The sequence below is a fragment of the Juglans microcarpa x Juglans regia genome, chromosome 1D, assembly GCF_004785595.1.
Source record: "Juglans microcarpa x Juglans regia isolate MS1-56 chromosome 1D, Jm3101_v1.0, whole genome shotgun sequence".
Taxonomy (NCBI): domain Eukaryota; kingdom Viridiplantae; phylum Streptophyta; class Magnoliopsida; order Fagales; family Juglandaceae; genus Juglans; species Juglans microcarpa x Juglans regia.
Genome location: NC_054594.1, coordinates 2,897,234 through 2,912,465, shown reverse-complemented (window position 1 = coordinate 2,912,465; position 15,232 = coordinate 2,897,234). Strand labels below are relative to the sequence as shown.

General features: G+C 36.9%; 1 protein-coding gene, 1 non-coding gene and 1 pseudogene across 2 annotated transcripts; 1 reads left to right on the top strand and 2 right to left on the bottom strand.

Moving 5' to 3' along the window:
* Positions 1-608: 608 nt before the first annotated feature.
* LOC121267213 (cytochrome P450 CYP82D47-like) lies at positions 609-2,787 on the bottom strand. The gene is made up of 2 exons (XM_041171064.1): positions 1,715-2,787; positions 609-1,350 (listed from the first exon to the last, which is right to left on the bottom strand). The coding sequence occupies exons 1-2, from the start codon at positions 2,675-2,677 to the stop codon at positions 724-726; spliced, it is 1,590 nt and encodes a 529-aa protein (XP_041026998.1). The 5' UTR covers positions 2,678-2,787; the 3' UTR covers positions 609-723.
* A 5,960-nt stretch (positions 2,788-8,747) lies between these two features.
* On the bottom strand, positions 8,748-10,836 carry LOC121236587 (annotated as a pseudogene).
* A 2,700-nt stretch (positions 10,837-13,536) lies between these two features.
* LOC121243778 lies at positions 13,537-13,643 on the top strand. Its single transcript, XR_005936272.1, has one exon. It is a non-coding gene; the product is annotated as a small nucleolar RNA R71 (small nucleolar RNA).
* The last annotated feature ends 1,589 nt before the right edge of the window (positions 13,644-15,232 follow it).

Sequence of the window (15,232 nt, the reverse complement as noted above, 5' to 3'; positions counted from 1 at the left end):
ATATTGAAGTCTTTCAACCATTTAATTATTTTTCATTTTATTTTTTAATGACTAATTAAAATTTTAAATTGCTACTTTTTTTAAGATGCTAGCTCCTCTCCTCTAGATGTTTTTTTTCTTTTCTTTTTTAAGACTCTTTGAGACTTTTCTTGTGTATTCAAATTTAGAAAATGGACAATAAAATGTTGTTTTTAATACTTTGGCCCAAGTTTTCTAAAGAGATTTATAGAAATAGTAGCAGCAGGGAAATCATTAAACCTGATGCATGTTTATCTACGTTGGTTTGAGCTTCAGAGGATGAAGCTTTCGACTTTGGGATAGACCAGCACGGTAACAACTTATTTAGATATTGAGATAAGATTAGATGATTTTAAATAAAAGTTAAAAGTTAAATAAAATATTATTTTTTTATATTATTATTATTTTAGAATTTAAAAAAGTTGGATTGTTTATTATATTATGTGTAACGACGAGATGAAATAAAACAATTTTTATCTTCTAACGGGGGCAGAGATGCACTCATCAAATATTATTGGTGACCGCAAATACATGTTTAAAAAAAAAAAAAAAAAAACTTAAACAATTACTGTTGTTCATGCTTGTTAATATAACACATTTTAAGTGATTGTCCATTTAAGTATTAGACATAAAATTATTTAAAATACATCATATCAATAAATGCGATGGAAGATGACAAAGTTTAAGATAAAAAGAGTAGCATTTTTACGCAAGGAGATGAGAATTAAGACGTGGAGAGAGAAGAACTTCAAGTGGGGTTGCCTTCAAGTTTGTCAAGCCAAAGCTCTCTGTCATATCCACATCTTCATTAAATGGCTTAGAAATGTTGAAACTGTGTAAGAAGCTAGCGAGCGTCAAATGCACCACTTGAAGAGCTAGGGAGACCCCTGGACAAGCTCGCCTTCCTGAGCCGAAAGGAATGAGCTCAAAATTCTGACCTCTCAGGTCCATGTCCCTGTGAGTAGTCAAGAATCTCTCTGGTCTGAATTCGTGAGGGTTGGGCCAAATGTTCTCGTCTCGGTGAATTTTCCAGGCATTCACCATTAACCGTGTGTCGGCCGGAATGTGATAACCGGCTGAGAGGGTGCAGTCTTCCATGGCAGCACGAAGACCAATGATCGGACTAGGTGGGTATAGGCGCAGTGTTTCCTTGACAATGGCTTGGAGATAGACCAAGTCTTTTATGTCGGATTCTTCGACGTGTCTATCCTTGCCAACGTTTATGTCTAGCTCATCACAGGCCTTCTTTAGTGCATCGCTATTGTTGAGTAGCAAAGACAGAGCCCATGTGAGAGTGACCATTGTGGTGTCACTTCCTGCTAAGATTAGATTCTGCCAAAATAATAGCTCATGACTAAACAATAAATCATCCACCTTTTTCTGATGAATTTTTTTTTTTTTTTTGGGTATCAATGATCCAAACCTTAAACTTGGGGCCTATCCCCAAGACCAAAGCCCTTAACACTTGAGCAAGTCCCTAAGGATTCCTCGATAAAGCCTTGAAAGTGAAAACTTTATGCGACAAAAAAAAAAAAAAAATGTTTTGATCCCTTGAGTATTGAATTATATTCATATTTTTCAGGATTTCTTACTGTGTTTCTCTATTTTCTGTTTGTTTTGGTTGGTTTAGCTATCAACCGTCAAGTTTTTACCTTGGGACTCGTTGTGAAAGAGATGAAAGTCACGAAGAACTTACCAGGGAAGTAGCCTTGTTGATGGTGTCAGCATCAAATCCTGAAATCTGGGCATCTTCGAGGGTGTTGAGCATCACATCCATAAAATCCTGCTCTTCTATTCTCTTCCCATCTGACAACTTCTTCTGTTTATGCTCCTCCAGCCACCCTCCAACTAGAGCGTCCAATTGTTTTGCAGTTCTCTTCATCCTTTTCTCATATCTATTTAAATCCAACCACCCCAGAAACGGTATTGCATCAGACAACACAAACACACCAAACAGATGAAAAAATTCCCTCATCACTTTCTGAAAGCGACGAGCCTCATCTTCATCAAAATCAGCATTGGTTCCGAAGTATCGCTTACCTCCTACGATTCTTAAAGCAAGATTCTGTGTCAAATCCCCAAACCATTGCTTCATGTCCACAAGAACTCCACTTTCTGCACTGCCTTTGCTAACCCAGAACTGGTACAATTCCTTGATCGCAGTTCCCACCTCTGAAGCTCGTATATGCTTCAGCATATCAAGCCGATGATTCGACAAAAGCTCAACTGTAGCTATCTTGCGCATCTCACGCCAGTATGATCCATATGGAGCAAACGCAAACATAGCATAGTCATATCCCAACAACTTTGAGGCTGCAATGCTCGGTCTGGTGGAGAAAACCTTGTCATGGACAGTGAAACACTCTCTGGCCATTTCCCAACTATTCAGAACCAAAACTCTGTGAGAACCCAACCTAATAGTAAAAACTGGTCCGTATTTGTCAGCCATGGCACCCAGTGTTTTGTGGGTCAGTTGCCGGCCGCCGAGTAGGTGCATATGGCCTATAATAGGCCAAGCGCCACCAGCTTGAGGCGCAGTACAGGTCTTTTTCGTTTTCTCACGAATAATTTGGCTTCTCAAGTACTGAAAACAGATACATACTAGCAAAGCAAAGAGGCAAGACAACAGAGTCAATAGGAATTGGAGTAGAGGATCCATTGTTAGGGCTGAGAGTCTCACTAACACGACAGGTTTTGTCGAATTAAGTAACTTTAGATATCCTCATTTATAATGTTGTTTTCTTCTGATGTTTGTCATTTCTTTGGAAGATAAGAATAGTCGACTTCTTCTTTTTTTTGAAAAAAGAATAGCCGACTTCTGAGGTCTTGTTGCCATTTTCTCAAATAAGAAAAAAAAAATGTCCGTTGACATGTTCAATGCACTCCAGAAAATTTTATTTATTTATTTATTATTATTATTATTTTTTTTTCTATTACGAAGAAAATGAGTGCTTGTTGCCAGCCTATGAAGACTCAACGTAAGTTACCTAACCCCACCACTTGTAACTGGCCTATATTCAAAGTTCAAACTGTCAAAATCAGAACTACGGCAATTCCATGACCGATTGCTAAACAATTTCAAACAACAATCTTGTAATATCTGGTAATTTGTCCTGTTGCTTGGAATCATTTTTTTCAAAGGATGCTTGGGTTTCTAAAGCTGATCCGTACTATTTTTTTTCATTTCACACCAAAAATTCTCCAAACAAAAATAAAAGAATGCGGCTCAGTCAAAATGGAAAAGTACAACTATCCAAGCATGTGACCCACAAAAAGGGTTTGCGAAACTTTATTTGGGAGCAATTCCAAACTTATATGTCTACAGCACTACCATTTGAATATGACCTACAATAAGTACTAGCACGGGACCATAAATGGTACTAACAAGAGAGAATGAAACATAAATCGGAAAGTTCCATAACTCGAGTCATTTCCATCGTGCCTGTGGAAGCCTACTCAATGTCTCATGCAGTTGACGGGATCAGTCCATTGGATCTAAAGCCACGGCCCCTTCCACGATTTCCCCTCCCACGACCTCGTCCACGGCCTTGAACAGGTTCTTCTCGATGGTATCCTCTCTCTTTCTGTGTATCAACTTGAGGTCCACTATACCATCCCCTTCCACGGACACGAAAACCACGTCCTCTTCCACAATTCTTACCCCTTGCATTGCCTCGACTGCGGTCCCAACCTCCATCCTCATAATCAGCTGCCACAAAACCATTCCCTCTAGCTTTTGCCCTTCCTTTGCCACCACAGCCCCAACCACGACTTAGGTGAACCCTCTATATCATAATCAAACTCTGTAGATGGCTTCACCTGCTCTGTGGGTAATAGAGGTTGGTACCCAACAGAGGATGTATTCAGTTCCTTCTTTGAAAGGGTTAGGGTACGTTTGGATCCTAAACTCCTCTCAACTTATATTAACTCATCATTACAACTTTTTCAAATTCTAATATAAAATATAATAAACAATTCAACTTTTTTTAAATTTTCAAATTAATAATAACATTAAAAAAATAATATTCTAACAATTTTTTATCATCTCAACTCAAATTAACTCAGTTCAACATCCAAACGTAGCCTTATTGTTATCATTGAAGGCCTTCCTCTAGGGGCTCCCATGTATCTGTTATATCGATGGATCCAATTGAAGTATTATGATGAAGGCCAACAATTATTCTCTTAATTAACTCCACAATTGTCACCGTCTTGTTGATGGCTCTTCCCATTGCCTTGAATACAATTTCACTTGAACCGTTTTCCTCTTGAAGCAAGCTCATGGCATAGGTGATATAGTTGCGCATCCTTCCTTGACTCATAATACGAATCTCATTCGCATCAATTGGTGTCTCAACTCTCGGCTTCTCCACTCACCGGTACCGATCCATCGTGGTTCGTTAGGATAAGTTTCCTCTACTAAGAAAGTACCGATCCATCGTACTTGTTAGCCATGGCAACCGGTTTTTCTTAGGTGAGTTGCGTTTGCCTAGGAGGTGCATATGGCTGATAATAGGCCACCCACCACCCGCCACCCACTTGAGGAGCACTGCAGGTCTTTTGCTCATTAACAATTCCTATCTTTTGGTGGTTACAAAAGATACAAACTAGCTAGGAGGGCAAAGAGGCTTGAGCTCAGACTTAGTGAACAACAAGTAAAGGAGAATGGCTTGTTCCAGCTCATATGGTGGAGTAGGAATGGGTTTTAGTGAACATGTAAATTTAGAGGGATCTTTCCTATGGTTCTTCTCATGATTGTCATATTCTTAAGAAGATGAGAATATGTGACTTTTTGAGATCATGCCCATAAATTATCACAAATAAATTAGATGACTGCCATATTCATCGCACTTCGGCTTAAGCAAAAACTTTAAGCTCCCCTATTTTGAAATTGGCTTTTGTTAGTTGTCACAACCAACATGTAGGTTTGGATCTCAAACTCATCTCAACTCATCTTAACTTATCTTATCTAATCATTACAACTTTTTCAAATTCTAACACAAAATATAATAAACAATTCAACTTTTTCAAATCCCAAAATAATAATAATATTATTAAAAATGATATTCTAATAATATCTTATTCAATTTTTAACTTTTATCTCAACTCAACTCAACTCAGTTCAACATCCAAACGCAACCTAAGGCTTTTCAATTGAACCTCTGACCCCAATCAATCATAGCTAAAAACTGAGAAGATGTCATCGGCTAGGTCAATCCAATCCGATTGTTCTTTTTCTTCCACCCAAAAAAAAAAAAAAAAAAAACAAAGAAAGGTCAATCGGATGTATGAGGTATTGGAAACTCTCTCTCTCCCCCTGGTGAAAACCGTACCTCATTTTTTCTTTTGCTAGTTAATGACAGTATAATTTCCCCCATTACCAAAATCCTTAATGAAGGAGGGAGGAAGGGGTTTAATTGGAGCATATGCAGTACAGTTTGGTTCTATAGAACATGCAAATTTTGAAAAAGATCCCTCACGCATCAGGTAGAAAGGAACATTTAGAGAATGATATTATGAATTCGAAAGACTTACTAAAGGAGTTGTCTATTGGCCACAAAGGGCTTAAATTGGAGCATTTGTTGGTGGGTTAAAAGAAGAGATTTCTGCGGAAATGCCACCTTCCAAACCCAAAATCTTGAAGGAACATTCATGGTGGCTTGGATAAGCGGCCAGAGAGTGTCAACTGTCAAGGAAGAAGAAACAAGGCAAATTAGAGGCAAATATTATTACCGTATTTCTCGCATTCGTCTAGTCCAGCAATGTGTGTGAACTCCCTACTTCCACTGCTAGCTCGAAATATACGTATTGTGCACAATGCAATTGATTCTGAGATGGCATGAATGATTCTCGTGGCCCAAACACAAATTTCACAATGTCAACAAAATGAAGAGATTCCCAAGGTATCCATTCCACTTGGAGGAACAAAACATGCTTATAACGATAGTTATAACTGATGGCTTTCTAAATCTGTCTTCCAAGTGCAGAAGCTATCAAAGTAGTACATGGATGAGTTATATGGTCATTTCCATAGGGACAATAGTATTCATGCTGAGCAAGCATATAATGAAGTGTATTTTGTGTGAGGAGCTTGTTGGTGAATGGGCTATTTATGCAACAAAGAAAAGAAACAAGAAAAATATATTTATGTACTGATTTGAAGTGTATTAATGAAGAGCGGTTTGGATCTTTTCTGTATTTTTTGAATAATTTTCTGAATGCTTGTGGACTTAAAAATAATGGAAATGAAAGAAATGAGAAAAGAAATTGAATGCTAGAGAATTGAGTGCAAGTAATGTAGAGGTTGCAGTAATATCAAAACAAGTGACACAATATGTCAAACACTTGGGCTACAAGAATGTTTCCTCCTTTTCCAAACTCTGATTAAGAGGTCTAACTCTATAACTCAATTGTCAATCTTGTCTAAGTATTAACAATCGGAAAATGAAGATTTAAAACCAGATTTCTAGTCTAAAGTATCTATAGAGTGCAAAAAAAATTATTATAAAAAGTAACCATGAAAAACCTTGAAAATATTACCAAGTTTCTGCTGTGCCTTACGTCAACTGTAGAACAAGAATAAGAGTTTCTGGTTTTGACTTATCTCGACAAAATCAACTTGCAAAACTATAAAATGGATTTTTATCATATCAGAATCACTCTAATCAAAAATTTAGTGCAAGAGAATCCTTATCTTGTAGCTCAAGCTGTAAACTTAGCCTAACATCATTCTCTCAAGGAAATAGAAATTAAAACAAGTGCTCTGTGCATCACAAAACTGCCAATAAAATTTCAGAATCTCTACTACTAAGAAAATAAAATCATCTCCAACCCAAAAAACTGCAGCCGAAAAATCCACTAGAAGAAGAAGAAGAGACGGCGCACAAGAAAAATATTTCTTTTATACTCTGCGTCCCTTTTTGCGTTTTGCATCTCCTCTCTGCGTTTCCCCAGCGTTCGTGTGTGTGGGTCTGCCCGTGTGTGTGAAGCTGCTCCCTTGAGGTCCCCGTTTCAGCCTTCCCGTTTCGCGTCTCCAACCATGCATTTTGAGTCGCCTTGCCGTGAGGCCACGATCCCTCTCTGCAACGCATTACCGTATCCCTGCAGTGCGTCCTTTCCAGGTCCTGCAGTTCGCATCGTCAGCTCCTGCCCGCATCTTCAGCCCAACGTTTTATCTCCAGCCCCTGCTGTCTAGCGTGATTCGCCCTGCAGTGCGTCTTCTTAAGCCGCTTGATCCAGGTCCATGCATTGCATGTCTCCATTCTTTTCCTCTCCAGTGCACTATTCTGCACCTCTGTCCCATGTGTGTGAGTTTTTAGTGCCTTCTTTTGGATGTTGTCATGCCAGTTGGGTAATTCCTAGAATACCCATGTGTTTTAATATCTTTCCCATGATATCCTGCAACATAAATAAGACGTGAGGAGTAAAATTTGGGGGTATTAATTTTAGTGTGGACTAACTGCATTATAACTCTTTTGAAGTGGAAAATACCAAAATTTAACATTGAGTCAAGTACTAAAAATTACTGCATAATTAAGTGCTTAATTCATTTTTTGGTTAAATAATTCATTCACTTTATCAGCTTAATTATGTAGTTTTTGATACTTTATCACCCCCCCAACTAGCTTTTTGCTAGTCTCTTGCAAATAATGCGATAAAAATATTGTAGGATCCAAGAGTGAGCCACTGAACTCAAAAATCTCTACAAAAGATCTATCTTATTGAAATCCTAGGCATTAAAATGTAGACAGGTCAGGTCATAGCTTAACACAAAAACTTATAAAATTCTCAAGAGCTCAAACGAGGGAAATGTACTTATGTTGAAGATCTTTGAGTGCATCAAGTGTGTGAAAAGATTGCCATTTATTAGTTTCAAGATTCCTCACAATAGTTTCAGCCTAGCAACTTTTTCAAGAAAAACCAAAAGGTCTTTACTACAATTCAAAACCATTACATTGGCGGCTTTCACGCTATCACATTTTTTTTTAAACAGATCCCGGTGATAGGCAGCTTTTTCCAATGTACTTGCACCATTTTTTTTTTTTTTTTTTTTTTTTTTTTGTGCAGGATCTCTAGCCTGTCCCTTTTCTCATGTATTTTCATAACCATTTTTTTTTATATATATGTATCACACTTTTCCTAGGCCATTAAGATATGGTTCATTGTAGTTCTTGCTAATTGCTTAGAAGAAACCACTGGTTGTCATCAAACAAACAACAAAAAGTATTTGCTTGTATCAATTAAGGTCATCAATCAATAGCTTTGAAATAAATTTTCCAAATTTGAGCTGCTAAGACTTATCATAAGGTCTAGTGTTGAACTTAAACCTAAACCAATGGGAATTAGTGTAGCCCAAGATTGCAACTATCTGATCTTAAGTAGAGGAGTGTGAAAATAGTAACTTGGCAGCAAAAAAAAAAAAAATTCAGACCCCACAATTATAAATCGTGAGAGACTAATGGTAGAAGACTCTCCTTACTCCCAACTAAAAATGAGCAGTGTCTTCACTGCAAATCATGAATAAAACAAGGCATGAAAGAAAATAGGGCCGAAGGAAAATACCTGAGATGGCTGAAGGGATCATGAACATAAAAATGAAACCAGAAAAAAAAATAAGCAGTGCTGAACCTGAAAAGATATACTGAAGAGAAATAAAAAGGAAAGAACAAAACATAGAAGTGAAACAAATAAAAGCAGAAAAAAAAATTAAAGCAAAACAAAAAAATGAGCTAATGATCATGAGAATAAGTGGGATCTTCCAAAAGAATTGAAGTATCCTCATGTGAAAGTTTTGCCAAAAAATGTTTAAGTCGTTGGCCATTGACTTTGAAAGTATTTCCATTTTGAGGATTAGTAATATCAACAGTTTCATATGGAAACATAGCCTTAACTACATAAGGACCACTCCACCTCGATCTTAATTTGCCTGGAAATAGATGGAGGCGAGAATTGTAAAGTAAGACTTGTTCATTGGGCTCAAAATTCTTTTTCTGGATGTGCTTGTCATGTAACACCTTCATGCGCTCCTTTGACAATTTAGAATTGTAATATGCATCTCGCCTAAGCTCATTCAATTCAGAAATCTGAAATTTCCTCACAGAACCAGCATGGTCAATGGAAAAATTAAATTGTTTAACAGCCCAATATGCCTTATGTTCAAGCTCAACGGGAAGATGACATGCTTTTCCATATACCAAGCGATAAGGGGACATGTTAAGAGAGGTTTTAAAGGATGTCTTATAAGCCCAAAGTGCATCAGTCAGCCTTAAAGACAAATATTTTTTGTTGGGTTGACTGTTTTTTCTAAGATATGCTTAAGTTCCCTATTAGCTAATTCAGCTTGCCCATTCGTTTGAGGGTGATATGGAGTGGAAACCTTATGGTGTATACCATATTTTTTTATGAGGGCAGCAAAGGGTTTGTTGCAAAAATGGGTTCCATTATCACTAATGATAGCTCTAGGCATGTCAAATCTAGTAAAAATGTTTTCTTTCAAGAACTTAAGCACAACCTTATGGTCATTTGTTTTACATGGGATGGCTTCAACCCACTTAGAAACATAATCAACAGCCACGAGGATATACAAATAACCAAACGAAGATGGAAATGGTCCCATAAAATCAATCCCCCAACAATAAAAAATCTCAATGACCAAAATGGGTTGTAAAGGCATCATGTTTCTCTTAGTGACTGTGCCTAGTTTTTCACATGGTTCACAAGTTTTGCAAAAACTATACGCATCCTTAAACATATGGGGCAATAAAACCTACTTTGTAAAATTTTTGCAACAGTTTTATGTGCAGAAAAAATGTCCTCCACAAGCCTCATTATGACAAAAAGAAAGAACAACTTGTATTTCATGATCAGGCACACATTTCCTTATGATTTGGTTAGAATAATATTTAAACAAATAAAGATCATCATAGAAGAATGACTTTACCTCATGCTTGAATTTTCGTATGTCTTGAGCATTCTAATGGGGTGGAGTTTGTCCTGTCACCAAAAAATTAACTATGTCAGCAAACCAAGATAAATTTTCTACTGATATTAATTGTTCATCAAGAAAAAAGTCAAGGATAGGGACAGTGTGCTCATTTTCAGCAAATGTAAGCCGAGACAAGTGGTCGGCGACTACGTTTTCAGCACCCTTCTTGTCTTTGATGATAAGGTCGAATTCTTGGAGAAGAAGAATCTATCGGATTAAACGTGGTTTAACATCCTTCTTCGACAATAAGTACTTTAACACTGCATGGTCAGTGAAAACAACCACAGGAGAACCAAGAATATAAGTTCGAAACTTGTCTAACGCAAAAACTACAGCAAGCAATTCCTTTTCTGTGGTAGAATAATTTCTTTGGGCTCCATTTAGAGTTCTACTTGCATAAGAAATGACATGTGGGAACTTATTTCTACGCTGTCGAAGAACAGCTCCTATGGCTACATCGCTAGCATCACACATTATCTCCAAAGGAATAGATCAAACAGGAGGTTGCATGATAGGGGCTGTAGTGAGCAAAAATTTCAGCTTGTCAAAAACATTTTGACAAGAGAAGGTCCATTCAAAGGCAACATCATGCATAAGTAATTCACACAAGGGTTTAGAAATAGAACTAAAATTTTGAATGAATCTCCTATAAAACCCAGCATGCCCAAGAAATGATCTGATTTCTTTTACTGTTTTGGGTATAGGAAGCTTGGAGATATGCTCGATCTTAGCTTTATCAACCTTAATACCTCGTGATGAGACTATGTGACCAAGAACTATGCCTTGTTGAACCATGAAATGACACTTTTCCCAATTGAGAAGCAAATGCTTCTCTTCACACTTGACTAAAACATCTTGTAACTTAGTCAAACATGCATCAAAAGAACTACCAAACACTGAAAAATCATCCTTGAATACTTTCAAACAATTTTTAATCATGTCGCTGAAAATACTAAGCATACATCTTTGGAAAGTAGCTGGTGCATTACATAGTCCAAAAGGCATTCTTCTGAATGCAAAAGTGCCAAACGGGCAAGTAAAAGTTGTTTTCTCTTGATCTTCAAGTATTATTTCTTTTTGGTAAAAATTAGAAAATCCACCAAAAATGCAATAGAAATCATGGCCAGCAACTTTTTCTAACACTTGATCAAGAAATGGCAAAGGGAAATGATCTTTCCTAGTGGCGGCATTCAACTTCCTATAATCTATACACATTTGCCAACCAATAGAAATCCTAGTAGGAATCAGTTCATCTTTCTCATTTTTCACAATGGTAAACCCAAATGTTTTTGGGATTACATGAATGGGACTTACCCACTTGCTGTCTGCAATAGGGTAGACGATCCCCACATCAAGTATTTTCAAAACCTCTATTTTTTCTACCTCTTTCATGGTAGGATTTAGTCTCATTTGCATCTCCCTAGAGACTTTAGCATTTTCTTCTAAGTAAATCATATGAGTGCACACAAGAGGGTTTATACCTTTTATATCTGCGATTGTCCACCCAATAGCACCTTTGTGTTGCTTTAAAACTCCCATTAGTCTCCCTTCTTGATCATGAGTGAGTTGGGCTGAAATCACCACTGGGAATGTGCTGTCCGAACCCAGAAATGCATATTTTTGGTCATTCGACAATAGCTTCAGCTCTAGTGTTGGGATTTCATTTGCTGAAGGCTTCAAACTTACTGTCAATGGTGGGAGCTGCTCAATTTTTGGCCTCCATTTAGTCTCAAATTTATTTTCTACATTAAAAGCGGGAGAAACATCAAGGGGGTATCATCAGTGATGAGATCACAAATATTTTCTAACTCAAACAGCAGGTTAGTGGGCTGGTATGCCAAATAAGCCTCTTCCTCAAGGATGCTTTCCAACAAATTTACTTCTTGTACATCTTCCAAGTCTTAAGGTTGCCTACAAATATTAAAAATGTTTAGTTCAAGGGTCAAGTTCCCAAAACTCAGCTTTAAAACACCACTCCTACAATATATTAATGCATTTGAAGTAGCAAGAAAAGGTCTCCCAAGAATCACAGGTGCTTGAAAAGAAGATTTTGGTGTCAAGTGAACATCCAACACAACAAAATCTACGGGGTAAAACAATTTATCCACTTGAACTAAGACATCCTCAACAACCCCTCTTGGCATTTTAATAGACATTTTCGCTAGTTGTAAAATGATAGGAGCTGGTTTTAATTCCTCTAAACCAAGTTGCTCATAAACATTATAAGGCAGTAAATTCACACTTGAACCAGATCTAACAATGCTTGACCAATTTTTGAACTTCCTATAACTCAAGCAATTGTTGGTGAACCGGGGTCTTTATATTTTGGTGGGGTATTACTTTGAATTATGGCACTGATCTGCTCAGTAAGAAAAGCTTTCTTTTGCACATTTAATTTTCTTTTAACCGTACACAAATCTTTTAGAAACTTAGCATATGTAGGAATTTGTTGAATAGCATCCAACAAAGGGATGTTAATCCTAACTTGCTTGAGTATTTCTAAAATTTCAAATTGGTGTTTGTCTTTGTGCAGAGGAACCAATCTTTAAGGAAAAGGAGTAGGTACAGGACATGAAATCTTTTCAGTTTCACTTTATTCAAACTCACCCTTTTCAGCCTCATTTTGTACAGGTTTAGTGGCCTAACTAGTCTTGTCTGAACCTTGAGCTGGAATGTTCACCACCCTACCATTTCTCAAAGTAGTGACTGCCTTCACTTGCCTAACATTTGAACTCTCAACCGCTCCTTGAGGTGGCTGACTTTGTGGATTGGGTTGAGGTTGTGCAGGAAATTTTCCTTTTTCTTGAGAGCTCCATGCCATAGTCATCTTTGTAAGTGTGCTCTGAATGTGATTTATCGCTTGAGAGTTTTGACTGTTGATTGTTGTTTGACCTTGCATAAACTGCTGCAAGGTGTTTGACAATTGTTGTACCATCTCCTCAAGTCCTTTCATTTGCATTGTAGGTGCTTGAATTGTGAGTTGAGAGGGTCCCGAAGCCAAGGCTGCTGGATCTACTTGCTGGTCATTCCTCCACCCAAAATTTGGGTGGTTTCTCCATCCTGAATTGTAAGAATTAGAGTAAGAACCAGAATACGGTTTATGTATCATATTTACAGCATTAGATTGGTCCTACAACACCTCTTTGAATGCGGGGATCGTGGGACACTCATTAGTTGAATGCCCATGATCCTCACATATGCCACACTTCTCAGAATTTTTATGGACAGCATGCACTTCATTCACCTTTTTCAATTCCATGGCTTTCATTTTTCTAGACAACAAGGTTAATTTAGCACGCAAATCATCATCTTCCTTTAAAGTATATTTTTCATGACCAGGCTCAACTTGCCTAGACCTATCATGCACATTAGTTGTGTCCCAAGATTGAGCATTTTTAGGAAGGTAATCAAAATATTCAAATGCTTCCTCAGGCTCTTTGACGAAAAATTCTCCATTACATATGGTTTGTACAAATTGGCACATTTTAGGTGTCAAACTTTCATAAAAAAAACTTATCACACACCAATTTTCATAACCATGATGAGGAAAAGCATTCAAAAGATCTTTGAACCTTTCCCAACTTTGATAAAAAGTTTCAGAATCTTTTTGGGTAAAGTTCATGATTTGTCTTTTGAGTGCATTTGTCTTATGTATTGGAAAGAATTTCTTCAAAAATTCAGTTTGCATTTCCTGCCATGTGCATATGGTTCTAGGTTTCAATGAATTTAGCCACGTTTTAACCTTATCTTTCAAGGAAAATGGAAACAACTTTAGTCTAACAACCTCTTCAGTGCATGTCCGATCCATGAATGTAGAACAAACCTCTTCAAACTCTTTGATATGAAGGTAAGGGTTCTCAGATTTCATGCCATGAAAATGTGGAATTAATGGAATCATTCCAGGTTTGAAATTAAAGGCATTTGCATTCAAATGTTGGATTATGCATGAGGGTGTGCTAGTTCTGATAGGTTGTAAATAATCTCTAAGTGTCTTGTTCTGATTTACTACTTCCCTATCATGATTCTTATTTTCAGCCATGGTACTATTAGTGTCAGAAGATAACTCAATAGAAAGTGATTATGAGGTAAAAGATGCTTGTGATTCTGTCCTAACCAACCGAGAAGTACGGTCCCTAGTCCAACCAGTCGTACAAACAAGAACAAAAAATAAAAGAATATGCAAGACAAACAGAAGAAAAAAAATAAAGTAAAATAAAATAAAGAAGAATATCACCCAAGCTGTGAAGAGGTTCACAGCACTACAAACGTCTTCTCAACAATTTGAGAATGCTCTGATAAACACCAGTTGTCCCTGATAACGGCGCCAAAAACTTGATGGCTTTCTAAATATGTCTTCCAAGTGCAGAAGCTATCAAAGTAGTACATGGATGAGTTCCATGGTCACTTCCACAGGGACAATAGTATTCATGCTGAGCAAGCATATAATGAAGTGTATTTTGTGTGAGGAGCTTGTTGGTGAAAGGGCTATTTATACAACAAAGAAAAGAAACAAGAAAAAAATATTTATGTACTGATTTGAAGTGTATTAATGAAGAGTGGTTTGGATCTTTTCTGTATTTTTTGAATAATTTTCTGAATGCTTGTAGACTTAAAAATAGTGGAAATAGAAAGAAATGAGAAAAGAAATTGAATACTAGATAATTGAGTGCAAGTAATGTAGAGATTACAGTAATGTCAAAGCAAGTGACACAATATGTCAAACACTTGGGCTACAAGTGTCTTCAGCCCAGCATTTTATCTCCAGTCTAAAGTATCTATAGAGTGCAAATAAATTTACTATAAAAACTAACCATGAAAAATCTTGAAAATATTACCAAGTTTCTGCTGTGCCTTACGTCAAAAGTAGAACAAGAACAAGAGTTTTTGGTTTTGACTTATCTCAACAAAATCAACTTGCAAAACTATAAAATAGATTTTTATCATATCAGAATCACTCTAATAAGTAGTTTAGTGCATGAGAATCCATATCTTGCAGCTCAAGCTGTAAACTTAGCCTAACATCATTCTCTCAAGGAAATAGAAAATAAAACAATTAAACTCAAACTCATAAACGAGTGCTCTGTGCATCACAAAACTGCCAATAAAATTTCAGAATCTCTATTATTAAGGAAATAAAATCATCTCCAACCCCAAAAAACTGCAACCGAAATTTAAATTTTATGAGTTTAATTCGTCACAGAAAATACTGTTCGAACGGTTATTTTGAAG